Genomic DNA, 18,120 nt, shown 5'->3' with positions numbered 1-18,120 from the left:
ATAATGATCAGATAAAACATTTTAATAACTATACATTAATATCTATAATTTAAATAACCATTAAAAAGCTGTAAATATTGCAGGTTATACATTTAGGACACCACATTTTCTAAAATATCAAACAAAACTTCAGTGATATATGACTTCTCAGTTTTTCCCCCCATCTTGGATTTGGCACATCGACCGTATATTGCGCGGATTGCGTGTCTTTGACGCAACAACAATCCCCGTCAATACAACTCAAATCTGTTTATCGCCGAGTGGATATTTTGCTAGCCTGATAATTTCTCCCGAACAGTGCCGGATTTAGGCTATTATGGCGTCTTTGGGGGAACCTGTTCGACTGGAAAGAGGTAAAACGTCAAATTAGACAGATTGCTTGATCAATAATAATAGTTAAAATTATGAAAATACACACACAAGCTTAACAGATGGCTAGCTAGTTAACGGTAGCTAATCTTGCATTTAATTTAGTTAGCTAACTAGCGTTAGCGCAAGTCATTTAATTTAGAAATAACTAGCCCATGTACAATCATCTCTCAAAAGTCGAAAGAAAAATAGATTATTCCAATATAATCCGCTTTAGTTTTCAGAAAGACAGATGGGCTGAGTTGCTAATGTTGTAGCCAGCTAAGGTTAGCTAATTTAGCTAACAAGATAGCCATCCTCAAGGCTGGTAGTAGGTAGTTTGCAGTGGTACTAAGTACAAATACTTTAAAGTATTACTTAAAAGTATTTTAAGTCGTTTTTGGGGCTATCTGTACTTTACTATTCATATTTTTGCCACATTTTTTTTTACTTCACTACATTTCTAAAGAAAATAATGTACTTTTTACCCCATACATTTTCCCTGACACCCAAAAGTACTGGTTGCATTTTGACAGGAAAAGGTCAAATTCACACGTTTATCAAGAGAACATACCCTGGTCATCCCTACTGCCTCTAATCTGGCGGACTCACTAAACACAAATGCTTTGTTTGTAAGTTAATGTGTGAGTGTTGTAGTGTGCCCCTGGCTATCCATAAATACAAAAATTGTGTCATCTGGTTTGCATAATGTAAGTCATTTTAAATGATTAATACTTTTACTTTTGATACGTATATTTTAGCAATTCAATTTACTTTTTATACTTAAGTATAGTTAAAACCAGATACTTTTAGACTTTTACTCAAGTACTATTTTACTGGGTGACTTTTACTTGTCGTTTTCTATTAAGGTATCTTTACTTTTACTCAAGTATGACAAATGGGTACTTTTTCCACCACTGGTAGTTTGTAGCTTCCTAGTAATGTTAGCAGTTGCACCCAAACAAAAGTTCAGCGTCTAGTATGTAGCTCAGTAGCTTGCTAGGTTAATTTGAAAATGTTGCGCCCTAAAGCCCAGACTGTTACTATGTTGAATTCTACCATGTGTTTACAAGCAGTGTGATGAAGATTTGGTAATGATCAGCTATGCCTGTATTGTAATACCCTGTGCATGGACAGATTTACTGCATCAATCTACAAAATCAAAACCAACAGACTCCATTACTCTTGTGCTGGAGTGTTAGATCCTCTGCCTCAAGCAATTATTTCCCAAACCAAAGTCTTTAAATCAATGTAAATTATTGGTAAGATCTCTGACGGTGGGTGGTCTCCATGTTTTCTCCCCACAGACATTTCTCGAGCCATTGAATTGCTTGACAAGCTCCAGAGGACGGGGGAAGTGCCACCCCAGAAACTGCAGGCACTGCAAAGGGTCTTGCAGAGCGAGTTCTGTAATGCTGTGCGAGAGGTGAGCTGAGACTATGCCATTAAATGCCCATCACACCCTTCAAAATTCAACTCATTTGGCCAAATCTGGACCTGAAGGCCAGAAGTACTGCTGATTTTCATTCTCACCCTCCAATCAGTGTGATTGATTCAGACCTGGGGCACCAGGTGAGTGGAAAAAAATAGCCAGCAGTACTCTGGACCTCCAGGCTCTGATTTGTGTACTTGTGTGAGATGGGGCTGACACAGACAGGCCTATAAAACATGAAATGTTCGATTGCTGCCTATGGACTAGTTAGTTGACTTCTGATGTAAGATTTGTCATTCCTTCAGTGTATCATAAAGCATTATTTTCAATGTAGTGTTGTGATTATAAAATGAGCTATCCAGTTTGAGGATTAATTAATAGCTTGGAACCCTGGACAGCAAGAACTACCAGGATTACCATTTTTAACATGCCAGACTTTTTGAAGGAAGTCATTTAGCTTAGCAGTTTGCATTTGACTAACCTTCTTTCTGCCTTTTCTAAACAACTCCTTAGGTGTATGAACATGTGTATGAGACAGTGGACATTAATAGTAGCCCTGAAGTCAGGGCCAATGCCACAGCCAAGGTATGTCACAACAACAACAACCAATATTAAACAACAACTCTGTAGGCAACTCTGGGTTAACAACTTTTTTCTCTCTTGCCTTGTAGGCCACTGTTGCAGCGTTTGCGGCCAGTGAGGGGCACTCACACCCTCGGGTGGTGGAGCTACCTAAGACGGAGGAAGGACTTGGCTTCAATATAATGGGAGGGAAGGAACAGAACTCTCCTATTTACATCTCACGCATCATTCCTGGGGGAATCGCCGACCGCCACGGGGGCCTCAAGAGAGGCGACCAGCTTCTTTCTGTCAATGGGGTGGTACGTGTTGTTTATGCAGTCTCTGGCTGTGTCCGAATACCCGTACTTGCGTTCTAAATAGTAGGCATTTTGGGAAGGCGGATTTTTTTGTTGTTGTAGTGGTATGTGAAATTTTGAAAATTGAGTATGCTTTAAAAATTCCAGGATGTCCTACTCATTTTGGATTTTTATCTAGTAGAATTTGCTGCACGCTTGAGGAAGAGAATCGTATTTCGAGGCCCACGTGTGTCTGACAACAGTTGATAAACAGCTGAGGAGACGAGCTGTACCGAAATGAATGAATGTAGGGAATCAACGCAATTGCGCATTAGATGATGTAGGATGAGCCTAGTATGCTGTTATATTTTGCTTACTGCATTTGTTTTTACTAAACCCAACGTTCTAAGTAGTATGATTAGTACACAGTATGCAGTGTAAGTAAATAGCAGGCAAACCAGATTTCGGACACGGCCACTATCAATATACATTTATCATATTCAGTCACCTAATTTTGTTTGTTATTTTAATTAATCCTCCTTTTATCTCTTTCTTTCCAGAGTGTGGAGGGGGAGCACCATGAGAAAGCTGTGGAGCTTCTCAAAGCTGCCCAGGGCACTGTGAAGCTGGTGGTCAGGTACACTCCTAAAGTCCTTGAGGAAATGGAATCCCGCTTTGAGAAGATGAGGTCTGCAAAGCGCCGGCAACAGAACAGCTATCCCCAATAGTGTTTTTTCATCACTGGCACACAATTCCCTTATCTTTTACCCTCTTCCAGCCATTTGTCCCAGTCACAATTTTAACCTTCATCTAAAATTTAGCACACTACGTTTAGTTTGTATCCACATATATTATATTTCTACCTTTTCTACAACCTACCCCTTCAACTTCTGACACTGTCCTCCACACCACGACTCAAGGCAAACACTAGATTTATCATATTTCTACAAGTAGTTGGTCATTCACGCTTTACATATGCATTACATTTTGGACTGACATATTGGATGCCGTTTGAGGACCTGTGAGACCCACCACAGAGGTTCATTGATTGAAGAGGTGGTATTTTTTTATTTTAGTACAGCCTTTATAAAGTGCCTCAGGGCAATACAAATGTATTTGAACTTGTACTGTCATTCAAATTACAAAACTAAGCTCAGATGATTCAACACTTCAATGCCATGTTTACCAAGCATTTGCAGGAACGCAAACGTCACACCTGCTATTTTTGAGAGCGAGAAGAAACTGGTAGTAATAGAATACATTTGGGATATAAGCGGTATAGAATAAATATTATTGAAGGAATTGTGTGTTGTGTGTAAATTGATATAGACATTTTGTGTTTACCAGTATATGAAGGCTAAATGGAGACTGTTATGTTTTACCATTGTCTCTGTTTCGTTTTTTTCCTCCTGAAAATAACAGGTGTGATCGTTTTGGTAGATCTGTGTTTAGTATTCTAATCTAAATTGTTAAGGAATTAAATAATACATTCTCTGAATTTATTTTTAACCTCGTGCTGATGTTTTCACTGTCTTACAAACTTTAAAAAAAGATTTTCCTGTCTCATAAAATATTCAGCAACTTCTAGCTTTTGCTTCCCATGAATCATTTAGATTATTCAAATGCGTAGGTTTTCAGTGGGCTGGGAGAAGGCTTTCTAAGATGCTGTGCTCTCTTTTAAAATTCAGATAACCTTTTCCCCTTATGACTGTAAGGGGGGACAGTATACAATTTTGAGACCTGAGGCAAACCTGACATTTTAAATATTTCAAAAGAGCAATAAGTCAGAACCTTTTGAAACCAGAGGGGTATTTCACGAACAGGGTCAGTGGATTTTTGAGATTCCCCAAGAATGCTGCTTTCCCATAGTAATTTTAGTTTTTAATTTCTTTGAGTTACTTTGCTTTATTCACACTTCAACGGTGTGGCCAACTCATTCAAGGTGGGTTTACAGTAGGTCGGCCAACTTGTCGCAGCAACGACAAAAACATGCCATTGTTGTCCAACATCAACTGATGTTTCCAGAAAGTATAAACGAGAAAAAGACAGTATTGCACTACCACCAGCATGGTTGTTTGAAATAGGGTGCTACCTGCTATCTTTCAACGTGAGTAAACTCATTATTGAATGGCATGCATTAAAACATGCATGTAATCTACTGGTATGTGAAACCCACCTTCATTAATACAGTTCATAATAAAGACCAATAACGTTGCTATGCTGTTGCTAAGCTGTGGTTGAGTTAACAAAGCCATATTTTTGGTTGCTGACTTACAGGTTCGAATAACTACTTGTTGAGCTATAAAATTAGGTACATGTCCCATTTGGGTGAACTATCCCTTTAAGATGTGAACTTAATTTGATTTCAATTCCAGATATTATGTTAATTTTCACCTGAATAGCATAGTTTGTATTTTATCTTATGATGGTCACTCGTGAATGTACTGTGCAATTCCAGTTATATTGATAAAATTAGATTTAATGTTTTTTTTGCTGAATTGAATAAAATGTATTCTTCTAAATCATGAAACATTTTGTATTTCCTTCACTCTAAAGTTTTCTTCACTTCATAAACAAATTATTCTATGTTCTATTCATTCTTTTAAAAAGATGTGTAAATTAAGCAAAGGCTTAACAGATTTGGCACCCCATAGCAAGTTGGTTACATGTCAGCTTGCCCCTTAGTATGATTACTGAAATGTTGTCCTTGTGACTGACATGAATGGTTTCAACAGAATGTTCAGGACAGTTACCTTGCCAATTCCTAGAGCTTTGTGAAACACCCCTCAGGTTTCTACCCTCTTATATTTTGGAAGGGTCAATAGAATATTTTTCTAAGTGTTTTCTTTTGATATTTTAATTTTTTACAAGGGATTTTCATGAGAGAAAAAAATCCTGAAATTATTTGTATTCCTTTTCTGACCGTGTTATATTCTTGTTTTGAGTACCAAGACCAAACTTGCAACATTTATGAGAACTATTTGATATCATATTGAATGTTTGCTTGTTCTGGACTGTTAGGTCTACTTACAAAATGTGCTGCTCTCAGTTTATTCTGTCCATTTGTATTGTTTATTGTGTTACAAAAACTGCACAAAATAAATTATACCATGAAAAATGTTTTAATTTGCTTATTTTTATTCTCAACTTAAATAATACTACCATAAATTGTATTGTGTAATTCCTTTAACACATGTAGTTTTAACATCCTTTTTGTTTAGGAGACCCACATTTTTTGTTTGATAACTTTTGAAGATGCAATATTATGTCATATTGCCAGAGGCAAGAATGGTACTATAGTAAGGGTTATGTACCATTTCATAGAGTATGGCACTATGTTGGTACTAATGTAGTCCAAATTAGGTGTCTGTTCTAAGGTCACAGCACAGTCCCAGCTCCGTCCGTCCAGTTATTGACCACTGAGAGTCAATGGCACTTTGCTGGACTGAACAGTGGCCCAATCACTTACATGGGGCGTATCATTATCACCATGTAGTGATTCCAGTTTCCCTAAAAAAAAAAAAATCTGACATTTTTCATTGTGTTGCCGCCGCCCGGCCTCCGGACCATCTCCTCACTTCGCCTTGCAAATCAAGTGCACCCTGTTGTGAATTTTCTCCTCCAATCAAAATTCATTCGATTTCCCCGCCCATCAAGCGTTTTTCCGTTTCCCCCCTGCTTTGGAACTTCCTTTCCGCCTGTGCAAATCTCGTCGTGAACACGCATCTGCTTTCTCCGTGTCAAGTGAGTGTCTTCTAAAGGAAATTTAGTACATATACACCCTGTGAAAATAAGTCTAACACGGCACCATAACGTAGGCATCCCCTTCAAATATTTGTCTTACCCTAAAATTGGACAGCAAATAATGTATTGGAGAGGAGCATGCTAGCCAGTTCGCTTGCTACCTAACAGCCATGACATGTCACCATGTGTACTCGCTCTCACTGTTGCCTCAAAGAAACAAGGCCCAAAACTGTAGCTAGCTGATTGGTAACATTATTTGCGAGGGAGTTTTTCAATGCCACATCTTCATATTATGATTGAAGAAATAACAGTTATCAGTGACAAACTCACCAACTGGAACTTTGTGGACAGTGCGCTAGCAAGCTCGACTAGCTAGCTAATTTGCTAACCTCAGTTATCTAGCTAACGTTACCTAGTTAGCTAATCAATCAGATGTTTTGAGTAAGGCAGTGAGTCCTAGTCTTTGGTAAAGATGCTCAACCAACCTATTTTTTTCTCACTTAGATTATGGAGAAGGTGTCTAAATATCACTCTTGAAACAAATGTATAATAGGTGTTTGTAGGCCTAGCTACTTGATGCTCTGTGGGTATGACATGGAAAAGTCTTCATTGTTTCTATGTTATAGGGTTATACTGCGAAGTTCCCTTTGAGACGCATGTGTACTTTTATTTGTCTAAAGTAATATAACTGTATTGGTATTTTTTTTTTAATGCCTTGTTTTTTGTTGTAACTGCATCATGATCTGTATTGCAGAATGCGTTACGTTGCTGCATACCTACTCTCTGCCCTTGGTGGTAATGCCAGCCCACAGGCTGCTGACATAAAGAAGATCCTGGAAAGTGTTGGCATTGAGGCTGACAAGACACGCATGGAGAAAGTATGTTTAATATCACATGTTTTACCTTATCTCAGTATTGAGTAAAGGAAATGCACGATTTGTGTGTTCTGAAAGTGGAGCTATATCAGAAAACAACATGCTTGCAATCTCTGGGCCACTAATTTCTGACCCCTTTTTCTCTTCCCCTTCAGGTTGTCACTGAACTTGGTGGCAAAAATGTGGAAGAGGTGATTGCCCAAGGTGAGTTGCAGAACTGTCAATGCTTAATGAAAAGTCACTGAAGAGAACACATCTACTTAAAATTAGAACCTGAAATAGTCAGTCTGGACTAAGAACAATATAGTTGTAATTAAATCAGTTAACTGTAATTTCTCTCACAGGCTATGGTAAACTGGCCAGTATGCCAGCAGGTGGTGCTGTGGCAGTGGCCAGCTCAGGTGGAGCCGCTGCTGCTGGAGCAGCTGCCCCCACTGCAGGTGAGCATACATCAGAGCCCACATGAGTGTTCTAGATCCTTGTCAAGTTGACCTTTTGGATGTCCATCATTTTTCATGCCAACCTGGGCGCAATGCCATCTTATGAGGTGTTAAATTTATAGATATTGATGTGCGGGTCAGCTCAATATCGATGTGGCACTTGGTCAGGCAAGCTAAAGCTTATTTGCCTTTACTAAATACATGGGAAATGTTATAGTACAGACCAGAACAGTCTCAATGCAAACAGCATTAAAACAGTTTCATTGCTAAATGCATGGATTTTTTAAATTGGTGGGGGTCATTCTTTTTATTACATCAAGGCTGGTAGAATGGGGCCATTTTAAAAACAGCAGGTCAGTTTCGGATTGATAAATGGCTGATAAGCGCATTACTAGTACATAAAGGGTAGTTTATTTTGGTTAACTGTTTATTATATTACTTTCACTAGAGCTGGCTGTGTTTTCAGACAATTTGTATGGTTAATTGATTACTTATCTCTTTACAGCTGAGGAGAAGAAGGAAGAGAAGGAGGAGTCTGAAGAGGGATCTGATGACGACATGGGATTCGGCCTGTTCGACTAAACTTGTTCAAAATCTGAAATAAACTTTGTAAAAAAGGAAAAGGCTAAATATTCCGTGTATTTTCTTCTTTGGGTATTTTGCTTAATGAAAACTTTTTTTGTTTCCATCTGGACACAGCCACTGAAGCAGTTGGGTGCTGCATAGCCCTTGATGACTGTTCCATTACATTACACAAGTCATTGGACGAGGGCGTCTTCTGTACTGGGGGATTTTGGTAAGAGCCATGGATGCTCAGTTTGATCATTAACACGCATCACTTGCGGTAGTGTTTTGGAAGCAAAAGGACCTTTCAAATTAGATAAATGTAATAAAGGATTAAATGAGAGACCCACTGTTGTGCTCAGGCAATAATCCAAGATGGTCTGTGTCATTGAAAATAAATGTTATGCTAGAAGTATAATAACTACATGGATGATTGCATGTTTTCTTATGTGATCTAAATAGCTATTACTGTGTACAGTATAGTATTAGTGTTCCCACACGAACATGCAGTATCTCCGTGTTACAGCGTGTGTTTACGGAAAACAGAAATTGAAGTTAGTCTACTTACTACCTGTGCTAATTGGCCATCTGCGTCTCCTAACGTGTGTAAATCGATGCTACAAACGGGTTGTCAATGGAAAAATACTATTGGTTGCAACTTAACTGTACAGCAAGTGTATTTTGCATTTGTGAAATTATTTTTGGATAAGAAAGTAGGGATTATGTTTAGAATTGTACAACAATTGAGAATTGGTTTAGGTGAAGTATTTGGCTGTTTAGGCTTCCAGAGCCATATCGCCTTTAAACAACATGTGAGGTCCTTGGACTATAAGGAGCAATGTTAGCAACCTTTAGTCAATGTTTGGACTTGGTGCTGCAGTGCAGCCATGTAGGGGTGAAGGTGCAAGTAGTCATTTGCTTGCTACTGTACATTTCTTTAAATCTACTTCTATTTTGGGAATTATAGTCAAGGTGTGTGACGGTGGTATTGATTGTTGACTAATTTGACTGCTACGGCAATGTTTTCGGGAGTTACTAGTGTGGTAGGAAAAAGGTTAAATTCATGGATAAAACAGCAGATAGCGCCATTTACCCTTCTGCTACTGGCACCGTCCAGAAACAACCCCAGTCTCACTAGACACGTCTTGAATGGGTACTATAAGAAATGTTGAGCTCATGAGTCTGCAGCTACTCTTCCTAAGGTCCACATAAAATGACTGGCTAATACATAACAGTAATAGACAAGGACAGAACTATGTACACACATTTCAAATCCCATTTTATTTGTCACATGTGCCGAATACAACATGTGTAGACCTTACAGTGAAATGCTTACTTACAAGCCCTTAACCAACAATGCAGTTAAGGGAAAAAAAGAGAATAACAAATTAAAGAGCAGCAGTAAATAACAATAGCCGGGCTATATACAGTGGGTACCGGTGTCGAGGTAATGGGTACAGTCGTGGCCAAAGGTTGAGAATGACATTAATTTTCACAAGGTCTGCTGCCTCAGTTTGTATGATGGCAATTTGCATATACTCCATAATGTTATGAAGAGTGATCAGATTAATTGCAAAGTCCCTCTGCCATGCAAATGAACTAAATCCCCCCCTCAAAAACACCACAAAAGGACCAGCTGACATGTCAGTGATTCTCTCGTTAACACAGGTGTGAGTGTTGACGAGGACAAGGCTGGAGATCACTCTGTCATGCGAATTGAGTTTGATTAACAGATTGAAAGCTTCAAAAGGAGGGTGGTGCTTGGAATCATTGTTCTTCCACTGTCAAACATGGTTACCTGCAAGGAAACACGTGCTGTCATCATTGCTTTGCACAAAAAGGTCTTCACAGGCAAGGATATTGCTGCCAGTAAGATTGCACCTAAATCAACCATTTATCGGATCAAGAACTTCAAGGAGAGCGGTTCAATTGTTGTGAAGAAGGCTTCAGGGCGCCCAAGAAAGTCCAGCAAGCGCCAGGACCGTCTCCTAAAGTTGATTCAGCTGCGGGATCGGGGCACCACCAGTACAGAGCTTGCTCAGGAATGGCAGCAGGCAGGTCTGAGTGCTTCTGCACGCACAGTGAGGCGAAGACTTTTGGAGGATGGCCTGGTGTCAAGAAGGGCAGCAAAGAAGCCACTTCTCTCTAGGAAAAACATCAGGGACAGACTGATATTCTGCAAAAGGTACAGGGATTGGACTGCTGAGGACTGGGGTAAAGTCATTTTCTCTGATGAATCCCCTTTCCGATTGTTTGTGGCATCCGGAAAAATGCTTGTCCGGAGAAGACGAGGTGAGTGCTACCATCAGTCCTGTGTCATGCCAACAGTAAAGCATCCTGAGACCATTCTTGTGTGGGGTTGCTTCTCAGCCAAGGGAGTGGGCTCACTCACAATTTTGCCTAAGAACACAGCCATGAATAAAGAATGGTACCAACACATCCTCAGAGAGCAACTTCTCCCAACCATCCAGGATCAGTTTGGTGACGAACAATGCCTTTTCCAGCATAATGGAGCACCTCGCTATAAGGCAAAAGTAATAACTAAGGGGCTCGGGGAACAAAACATCGATATTTTGGGTCCATGGCCAGGAAACTCCCCAGACTAATCCCATTGATAACTTGTGGTCAATCCTCAAGAGGCGGGTGAACAAACAAAAACCCACAAATTCTGACAAACTACAAGCATTGATTACGCAAGAATGGGCTGCCATCCGTCAGGATGTGGCCCAGAAGTTAATTGACAGCATGCCAGGGCAGATTGCAGAGGTCTTGAAAAAGTGTCAACACTGCAAATATTGACTCTTTGCATCAACTTCATGTTATTGTCAAAAGCCTTTGACACTTATGAAATGCTTGTAATTATACTTCAGTATTCCATAGTAACATCTGACAAAAATACCTAAAGACAATGAAGCAGCAAATTTTGTGGAAATTAATATTTGTGTCATTCTCAAAACTTTTGGCCATGACTGTACATATAGGTAGTGTTATTAAAGTGACTATGTATAGATACTAACAGAGAGTAGCAGCAGTGTAGAAGGGGGGGGGGGGATGCAAATAGTCTGGGTAGCCATTTGATTAGGTGTTCAGGAGTCTATTGGCTTGAGGGTGGAAGCTGTTAAGAAGCCTCTTGGACCTAGACTTGGCACTCCAGTACTGCTTCCCATGCGGTAGCACAGAGAGCAGTCTATGACTAGGGTGGCTGGAGTCTGACAATTTTTAGGGCCTTCCTCTGACACCGCCTGGTATAGAGATCCTGGATGTCAGGAAGCTTGGCCCCGGTGATGTACTGTGCCGTATGCACTACCCACTGTAGTGCCTTGCGGTCAGAGGCCCGAGCAGTTGCCATACCAGGCACTGATGCAACCCGTCTGGATGCTCTCTGGTGCAGCTGCAAAACCTTTTGAAGATCTGAGGACCCATGCCAAATCTTTTCAGTCTCCTGGGAATAGGTTTTGTCGTGCCCTCTTCACTACTGTCTTGGTGTGCTTGGACCATGTTAGTTTGTTGGTGATGTGGACCCCAAGGAACTTGAAGCTCTCAACCTGCTCCACTGCAGCCCCGTCGATGAGAATGGGGGCGTGCTCGGTCCTCTTTTTCCTGTAGTCCACAATCATCTCCTTTGTCTTGATCACGTTGAGGGAGAGGTTGTTGTCCTAGTGTAACGGATGTGAAATGGCTAGCTAGTTAGCGGGTACGCGCTAGTAGCGTTTCAATCAGTTACGTCACTTGCTCTGAAACCTAGATGTAGTGTGCCCCTTGCTCTGCAAGGGCCGCGGCTTTTGTGGAGCGATGGGTAACGACGCTTCGTGGGTGTCAGTTGTTGATGTGTGCAGAGGGTCCCTGGTTCGTGCCCGTGTCGGGGCGAGGGGACGGTTTAAAGTTATACTGTTACACTTGCACCACACGGTCAGGTCTCTGACCTCCCTATAGGCTGTCTCGTTGTTGGTGATCAAGCCTACCATTGTGTCATCAGCAAACTTAATGATGGTGTTGGAGTCGTGCCTGGCTGTGCGGTCATGAGTGAACAGGGAGTACAGGAGGGGACTAAGTATGCACCCCTGAGGTGCCACCGTGTTGAGGATCAGCGTGGCAGATGTGTTGTTACCTACCCTTACCACCTGGGGGTGGCCCGTCAGGAATTCCAGGATCCAGTTGCAGAGGGAGGTGTTTAGTCCCAGGGTCCTTAGCTTAGTGATGAGCTTTGAGGGCACTATGGTGTTGAACGCTGAGCTGTAGTCAATCAAATCAAATGTATTTATATAGCCCTTCTTACATCAGCTGATATATCAAAGTGCTGTACAGAAACCCAGCCTAAAACCCCAAACAGCAAGCAATGCAGGTGTAGAAGCACGGTGGCTAGGAAAAACTCCCTAGAAAGGCTTAAACCTAGGAAGAAACCTAGAGAGGAACCAGGCTAGGAGGGGTGGCCAGTCCTCTTCTGGCTGTGCCGGGTGGAGATTATAACAGAACATGGCCAAGATGTTCAAATGTTCATAAATGACCAGCATGGTCAAATAATAGTAATCACAGTGAACAGGTCAGGGTTCCATTGCCGCAGGCAGAACAGTTGAAACTGGAGCAGCAGCACGGCCAGGTGGACTGGGGACAACAAGGAGTCATCATGCCAGGTAGTCCTGAGGCATGGTCCTAGGGCTCAGGTCCTCCGAGAGAATTAGAGAGAGCATACTTAAATTCACACAGGACATCGGATAAGACAGGATAAATACTCCAGATATAACAGACTGACCCTAGTGCCCCGACACATAAGGGATATCTTCAACCATCAACTTACCATCCTGAGACAAGGCCGAGTATAGCCCACAAAGATCTCTACCACGGCACAACCCAGACAGGAAGACCACGTCAGTGACTCAACCCACTCAAGTGACGCACCCCTCCTAGGGACGGCATGGAAGAGCACCAGTAAGCCAGTGACTCAGCCCCTGTAATAGGGTTAGAGGCAGAGAATCCCAGTGGAGAGAGGGGAACTGGCCAGGCAGAGACAGCAAGGGCGGTTTGTTGCTCCTGTGCCTTTCCGTTCACCTTCACACTCCTGGGCCAGACTACACTCAATCATAGGACCTACTGAAGAGATGAGTCTTCAATAAAGACTTAAAGGTTGAGACCGAGTCTGCGTATCTCACATGGGTAGACAGACCATTCCATAAAAATTGAGATCTATAGGAGAAAGCCCTGCCTCCAGCTGTTTGCTTAGAAATTCTAGGGACAATTAGGAGGCCTGTGTGAATGAATAGTATTCTCACATAGGTGTTCCTTTTGTCCATTTAATATAAGTATACCCGCTTTCATACATTTATGCCTTCATAACCATGACTACTGAATGCAAGTGAAGCATACAAAAATCTAAATACAAAAACGAGATGTGTTGCAAATAGGCTGCTGACACTGCTAAATTCCCCTGATGTAAATAATGCTACCATGTTCCTATAGTTACCACCCTTAATGGGTATCCTGGGTATAGACTTTTACAGTTACCACCCTCAATGGGTTTCCTGAGGTAAGATGCAATCTCTTAAAGGTCCAATGCAGCCGTTATCTCAATATCAAATAATTTCTGGCTAACAATTAAGTACCTTACTGTGATTGTTTTCAATTGAAATGGTCCAAAAGAAACATATCTTAAAAACGTATTATGGCTGAAGGGGCAGTATTGAGTAGCTTGGATGAAAGGTGCCCATATCAAACGGCCTGCTCCTCAGTTATAGTTGCTAATATTTGCATATTATTATTAGTATTGGATAGAAAACACTCTAAAGTTTCTAAAACTGTTTGAATTATGTCTGTGAGATTAACAGAACTCATATTGGCAGGCAAACTCCTGAGTTAAATCCAAACAGGAAGTCAGAAATCTGAGCTTGTATGTATTCACCAGAGTCCCTAAAGAAATCCCCTTGAGCTATTAATGATGTTGCCCTGCCTAGGGGTTGCACTAGATGTCAACCATCAATAGAAATTATAATGAGACTTCTATGATGTTGTGGGAGAGAATGATAGCAGAATCAGTCAGGTGTCCATCAAGCAGCCATTTTCTGATCATGCTTTTTCCTCGTGGAAGTCACTTACGTTCCATTGCTCACGAAGACAAGAAGGAATACTCCGGTTGGAACTTTATTGAAGCCATATGTTAAAAACATCCTAATGATTGATTGTGTACTTAGTTTGAAATGTTTCTTCGACCGGTAATATAACTTTTTGAAGTTTTTGTCCGATATAACGCTGACCAGAATTAGCGTTTGGATATGTAAACCAGACGCGCTAACAAAAGAAGGTATTTGGACATAAATAACGGATTTTTTCGAACAAAACAAACATTTATTGTGGACCTGGGATTCCTGGTGTGCTTTCTGATGTAGATCATATATCAAAGGTAAGGGAATATTTATCATATATTTTCTTGTTTATGTTGACGCCATCTTTGCGGCTGTGGTGTTTTACTTTTGAGCGCTGTCTCAGATTATAGCGTGGGTTTCTTTTTCCGTAAAGTTTTTTTGAAATCTGACACAGCGGTTGCATTAAGGAGAGGTATATCTATAATTACATGTGTATAACTTGTATTATCATCTATATTTATGATGAGTATTTCTGTTGAAACGATGTGGCTATGCAAAGTCTTGATGTTAGTGAATCTAGTGAATCTAGTCGCCTCAATGTAAACTCAGATTTTTTTATATAAATATAAATATGAATTTAATCAAACAAAACATGCATGTATTGTGTAACATGAAGTCCTATGAGTGTCATCTGATGAAAATAATCGAAGGTTAGTGATTAATTTTATCTCTATACTGGTTTTTGTGAAGCTATCTTTAGCTGGAAAAATGGCTGTGATTATTGTGGTTTTGTGGTGACCTAACATAATCGTTTGTAGTGCTTTCGCTGAAAAGCCTATTTGAAATCGGACACTTTGGTGGGATTAACAACAAGATTACCTTTAAAATGATATAAGACACATGAATGTCTGAGGAATTTTAATTATGAGATTTCTGTTTTTTGAATTTGGCGCCCTGCACTTCCACTGGCTGTTGTCATATCGATCCCATTAACGGGACTGCAGCCATAAGAATTAAGAGCAATTCCTCAAGCAATAATTTTGCTAGGACTGTCTGGGGGTGGTCTGAGTGGGGAGGGGAAAACAGAAAACTAGCTGTTATTGGCAGAGAGGTTTGGAACGCTTTCTTATTGGTTTATTAACTAATTTGTCAACAGGCAAGGCAAAACTCCATCCCACCAAAACAGGCAGAAATTTCAGGTGTATTTCAAACAACTCTTACACTAAAAGGGCATTATCATAATTTTCTACAATTTCACAGTATTATTCCAACCTCATAGTGTGGAAATATATAAAACACAGAAAATCACGTTTTTGACTGCACTGGGCTTTTAAATTTGAAGGACTTTTGTTACAGCTACCACCCGCTATGGGTTTCATTAGGTAAAATACAACATTGGCACCTCCTCCACACTGACTAAAGGCGTCTGCATGCTTCCCAGCCAAAACAGTTTGTGCATATATTATGACGACATTTTGGTTCGTTTTGGACTTTGGCAAGGGTTTTTTCGGTTGTTCAGGCACACAACATTTTTTCTCGAGGCAAACCGAAGTCGGTAGCCGACTCGTCTGTGATTGGTCAACAGTAGGGATTCTACAATGAAGTGCCTGTTGTCATTCAAAGGGAGACGACTCCTTCTCATGCAATTTTTTTCACTTGAGAAATACTGCACCAAACATTCTCCTCTGCAAAAAATGGCAAAATTAATGACATATGTCTTATGTTATCTTAGATTAATTCTGACTATTTTGAGGAAGTGTATACTGGCTACAGCGTCTCAAAATGGACAAATAGTACTATTGCCGCTTTTTAAAAAGGGCTAGCTGAGATAGTGTAATGTGTTACAGTCTACCACCCATGAAGGGTTAGCTGAGGTATAGTGTCATGTGTTACAGTCTACCACCCATGAAGGGTTTGCTGAGGTATTGTGCTGGGCTTTGGACCTGCCCATAAAATGAACACGGTCCCTGTGAATCAGTTGTTGTTATGCTTCTGCTCATATAAAATTAACCAGAATCAGATGGGAGTTTCACCTAAGGTCCTTGGCTCTGCTGAGGCTTTCACCTCAGCCACCGTGATCAGAGTTAACGGACGTGAAAGCAGCAACCTTGAATCATGTGGAGTTTCCTCCCTCTAAAGTTAACTTAATGATTTCCACCTTCATTCCCCTACACCACATCCACACCCAGCAGCTTCCACCAGTCACACACATATCAGTACATACTTCGGCATCATGGACAGAACTAGATTTAAAATAATTATATACACTTTATACGCTTATGCCTAACATTCCAAACATCAATAATACTTTTCTCTACTGCGACAGGCCCTGGTATCCTAAAGGCAATGTTCTTTAAATATCTTGAGAGATTCTCACAACATCAGTCACCCACTGGGCACAGACGTCAATTCAATTTCTATTCAACATTGCTTCAACATAATTTCATCGAAATGACATGGGAAACAACGTTTATTCAACCAGTGTGTGCCCAGTGAGTAGTCAGAGAGCTGAACAGAGTATCATATCATATGCAGCTGTCAGCATTGATGTACTTTGTCAGCAGCTACTGGTTGTTGGGCAGGTGGTAAATTGGCTGTGCCAAATAATCATTGAAGTTGTTTGTGCTTGCACTAGCCCCAGTAAACACAATTTGCTGAGTCCGAACAATGCAATGTTTCTATCTAGGACACAGGAAGGAATGAAACAGAAGGTGGACTTTACACCCAATTACATTTTATAACCTATGTTACAATGCCCTCATTTACTGTTAGCCCATGACATCAATATACACTGAGTGTACAAAAATATGTGTGTGTTGACACATGGTCATGAGTGTGTGCTTCAATACCACTGGTGAAGTTGGGAGTGCCACCACATGACATTGTGGCCTCATTGAAAAGAATGTGTGCGTTAGTGGTGCACGTCTCAGCTGTTGGTTCACCCACCCGCAATTGCTAATAACCCACCCGCCCCCGACTGTGTGTGATAAAGTGAAAACCTGAGGCCCGCCACCGACCCCTTATGCTTGATCCAAGAATGTGGTCATAGGCTTTGTAAGGAGGGTGTGACGCAATTGCGGAGCCGCCGGAGGCATGCAGAGGCCAAATAAAAATCCATACCACATTGTCGTGCGCCTCTCAAATTTTGTAACAATGCGGAGGGTTCCGTATAGCTCCGCATTGACATAATTGGTTGACCGTAGGTGGGGGCGGGAGGTCCAGTATAAACACAAACTCACTTCCTTGACAACTTCCTTCACAATAGCTCTGCTCCGCTAAGCGCAAGAAGAATGAAAGTCCTGACGTCTGCGGCGGCTGCATCGCAGTAAATGCTGTACGGCCACTTCAGATGGCAGATTGACCATGCAGAGCCTTTAACCCGCAAATATACACGGAGTGTACAAAACAACACCTGCTTTTTCCATGACATAGACTGACCAGGTGAAAGCTATGATGCCTTATTGATGTCACCTTTAAATGTAAAGTCCCTGGTTCTGGTACCGGTTCCGACCGACATTTTAGCAAAATAATCGATCTGTGGACACCATAGATCGAAATGGCTTGCATTGAGTGATATCCTACAGTGTCCGTGGGAACCAGGGCTATTTATTGAGCCTGTATGACATAGGATTTGAAATCTGAAACCACTTGAAACTCTTCTGACAGTCCAGCAACTCCTGGCTGAACCCTACCTCAGCCACTGGCAAAGCACATGTCTGCATCTTACAAGGCTTTACATGGTCCATCCAGTGTTTGCAGTGGCCATACTGCATTTATACTTCTTGC

General features: G+C 41.0%; 2 protein-coding genes across 2 annotated transcripts; both read left to right on the top strand.

The window, feature by feature from the left end:
- Positions 1-219: 219 nt before the first annotated feature.
- On the top strand, positions 220-5,759 carry LOC120036151 (protein lin-7 homolog C). The gene is made up of 5 exons (XM_038982623.1): positions 220-353; positions 1,656-1,774; positions 2,294-2,365; positions 2,452-2,661; positions 3,198-5,759. Exons 1-5 carry the CDS (start codon positions 317-319, stop codon positions 3,363-3,365), a joined length of 606 nt encoding a protein of 201 aa, XP_038838551.1. The 5' UTR covers positions 220-316; the 3' UTR covers positions 3,366-5,759.
- A 505-nt stretch (positions 5,760-6,264) lies between these two features.
- Positions 6,265-8,319, top strand: LOC120036149 (60S acidic ribosomal protein P2-like). The gene is made up of 5 exons (XM_038982620.1): positions 6,265-6,381; positions 7,136-7,259; positions 7,412-7,460; positions 7,601-7,696; positions 8,202-8,319. The coding sequence occupies exons 2-5, from the start codon at positions 7,137-7,139 to the stop codon at positions 8,276-8,278; spliced, it is 345 nt and encodes a 114-aa protein (XP_038838548.1). The 5' UTR covers positions 6,265-6,381; position 7,136; the 3' UTR covers positions 8,279-8,319.
- Positions 8,320-18,120: the final 9,801 nt, after the last annotated feature.

The sequence above is a fragment of the Salvelinus namaycush genome, unplaced genomic scaffold, assembly GCF_016432855.1.
Source record: "Salvelinus namaycush isolate Seneca unplaced genomic scaffold, SaNama_1.0 Scaffold122, whole genome shotgun sequence".
Classification (NCBI taxonomy): domain Eukaryota; kingdom Metazoa; phylum Chordata; class Actinopteri; order Salmoniformes; family Salmonidae; genus Salvelinus; species Salvelinus namaycush.
The sequence above is the reverse complement of the archived record's forward strand: the minus strand, read 5'-3'. Positions and strand labels throughout refer to the sequence as shown.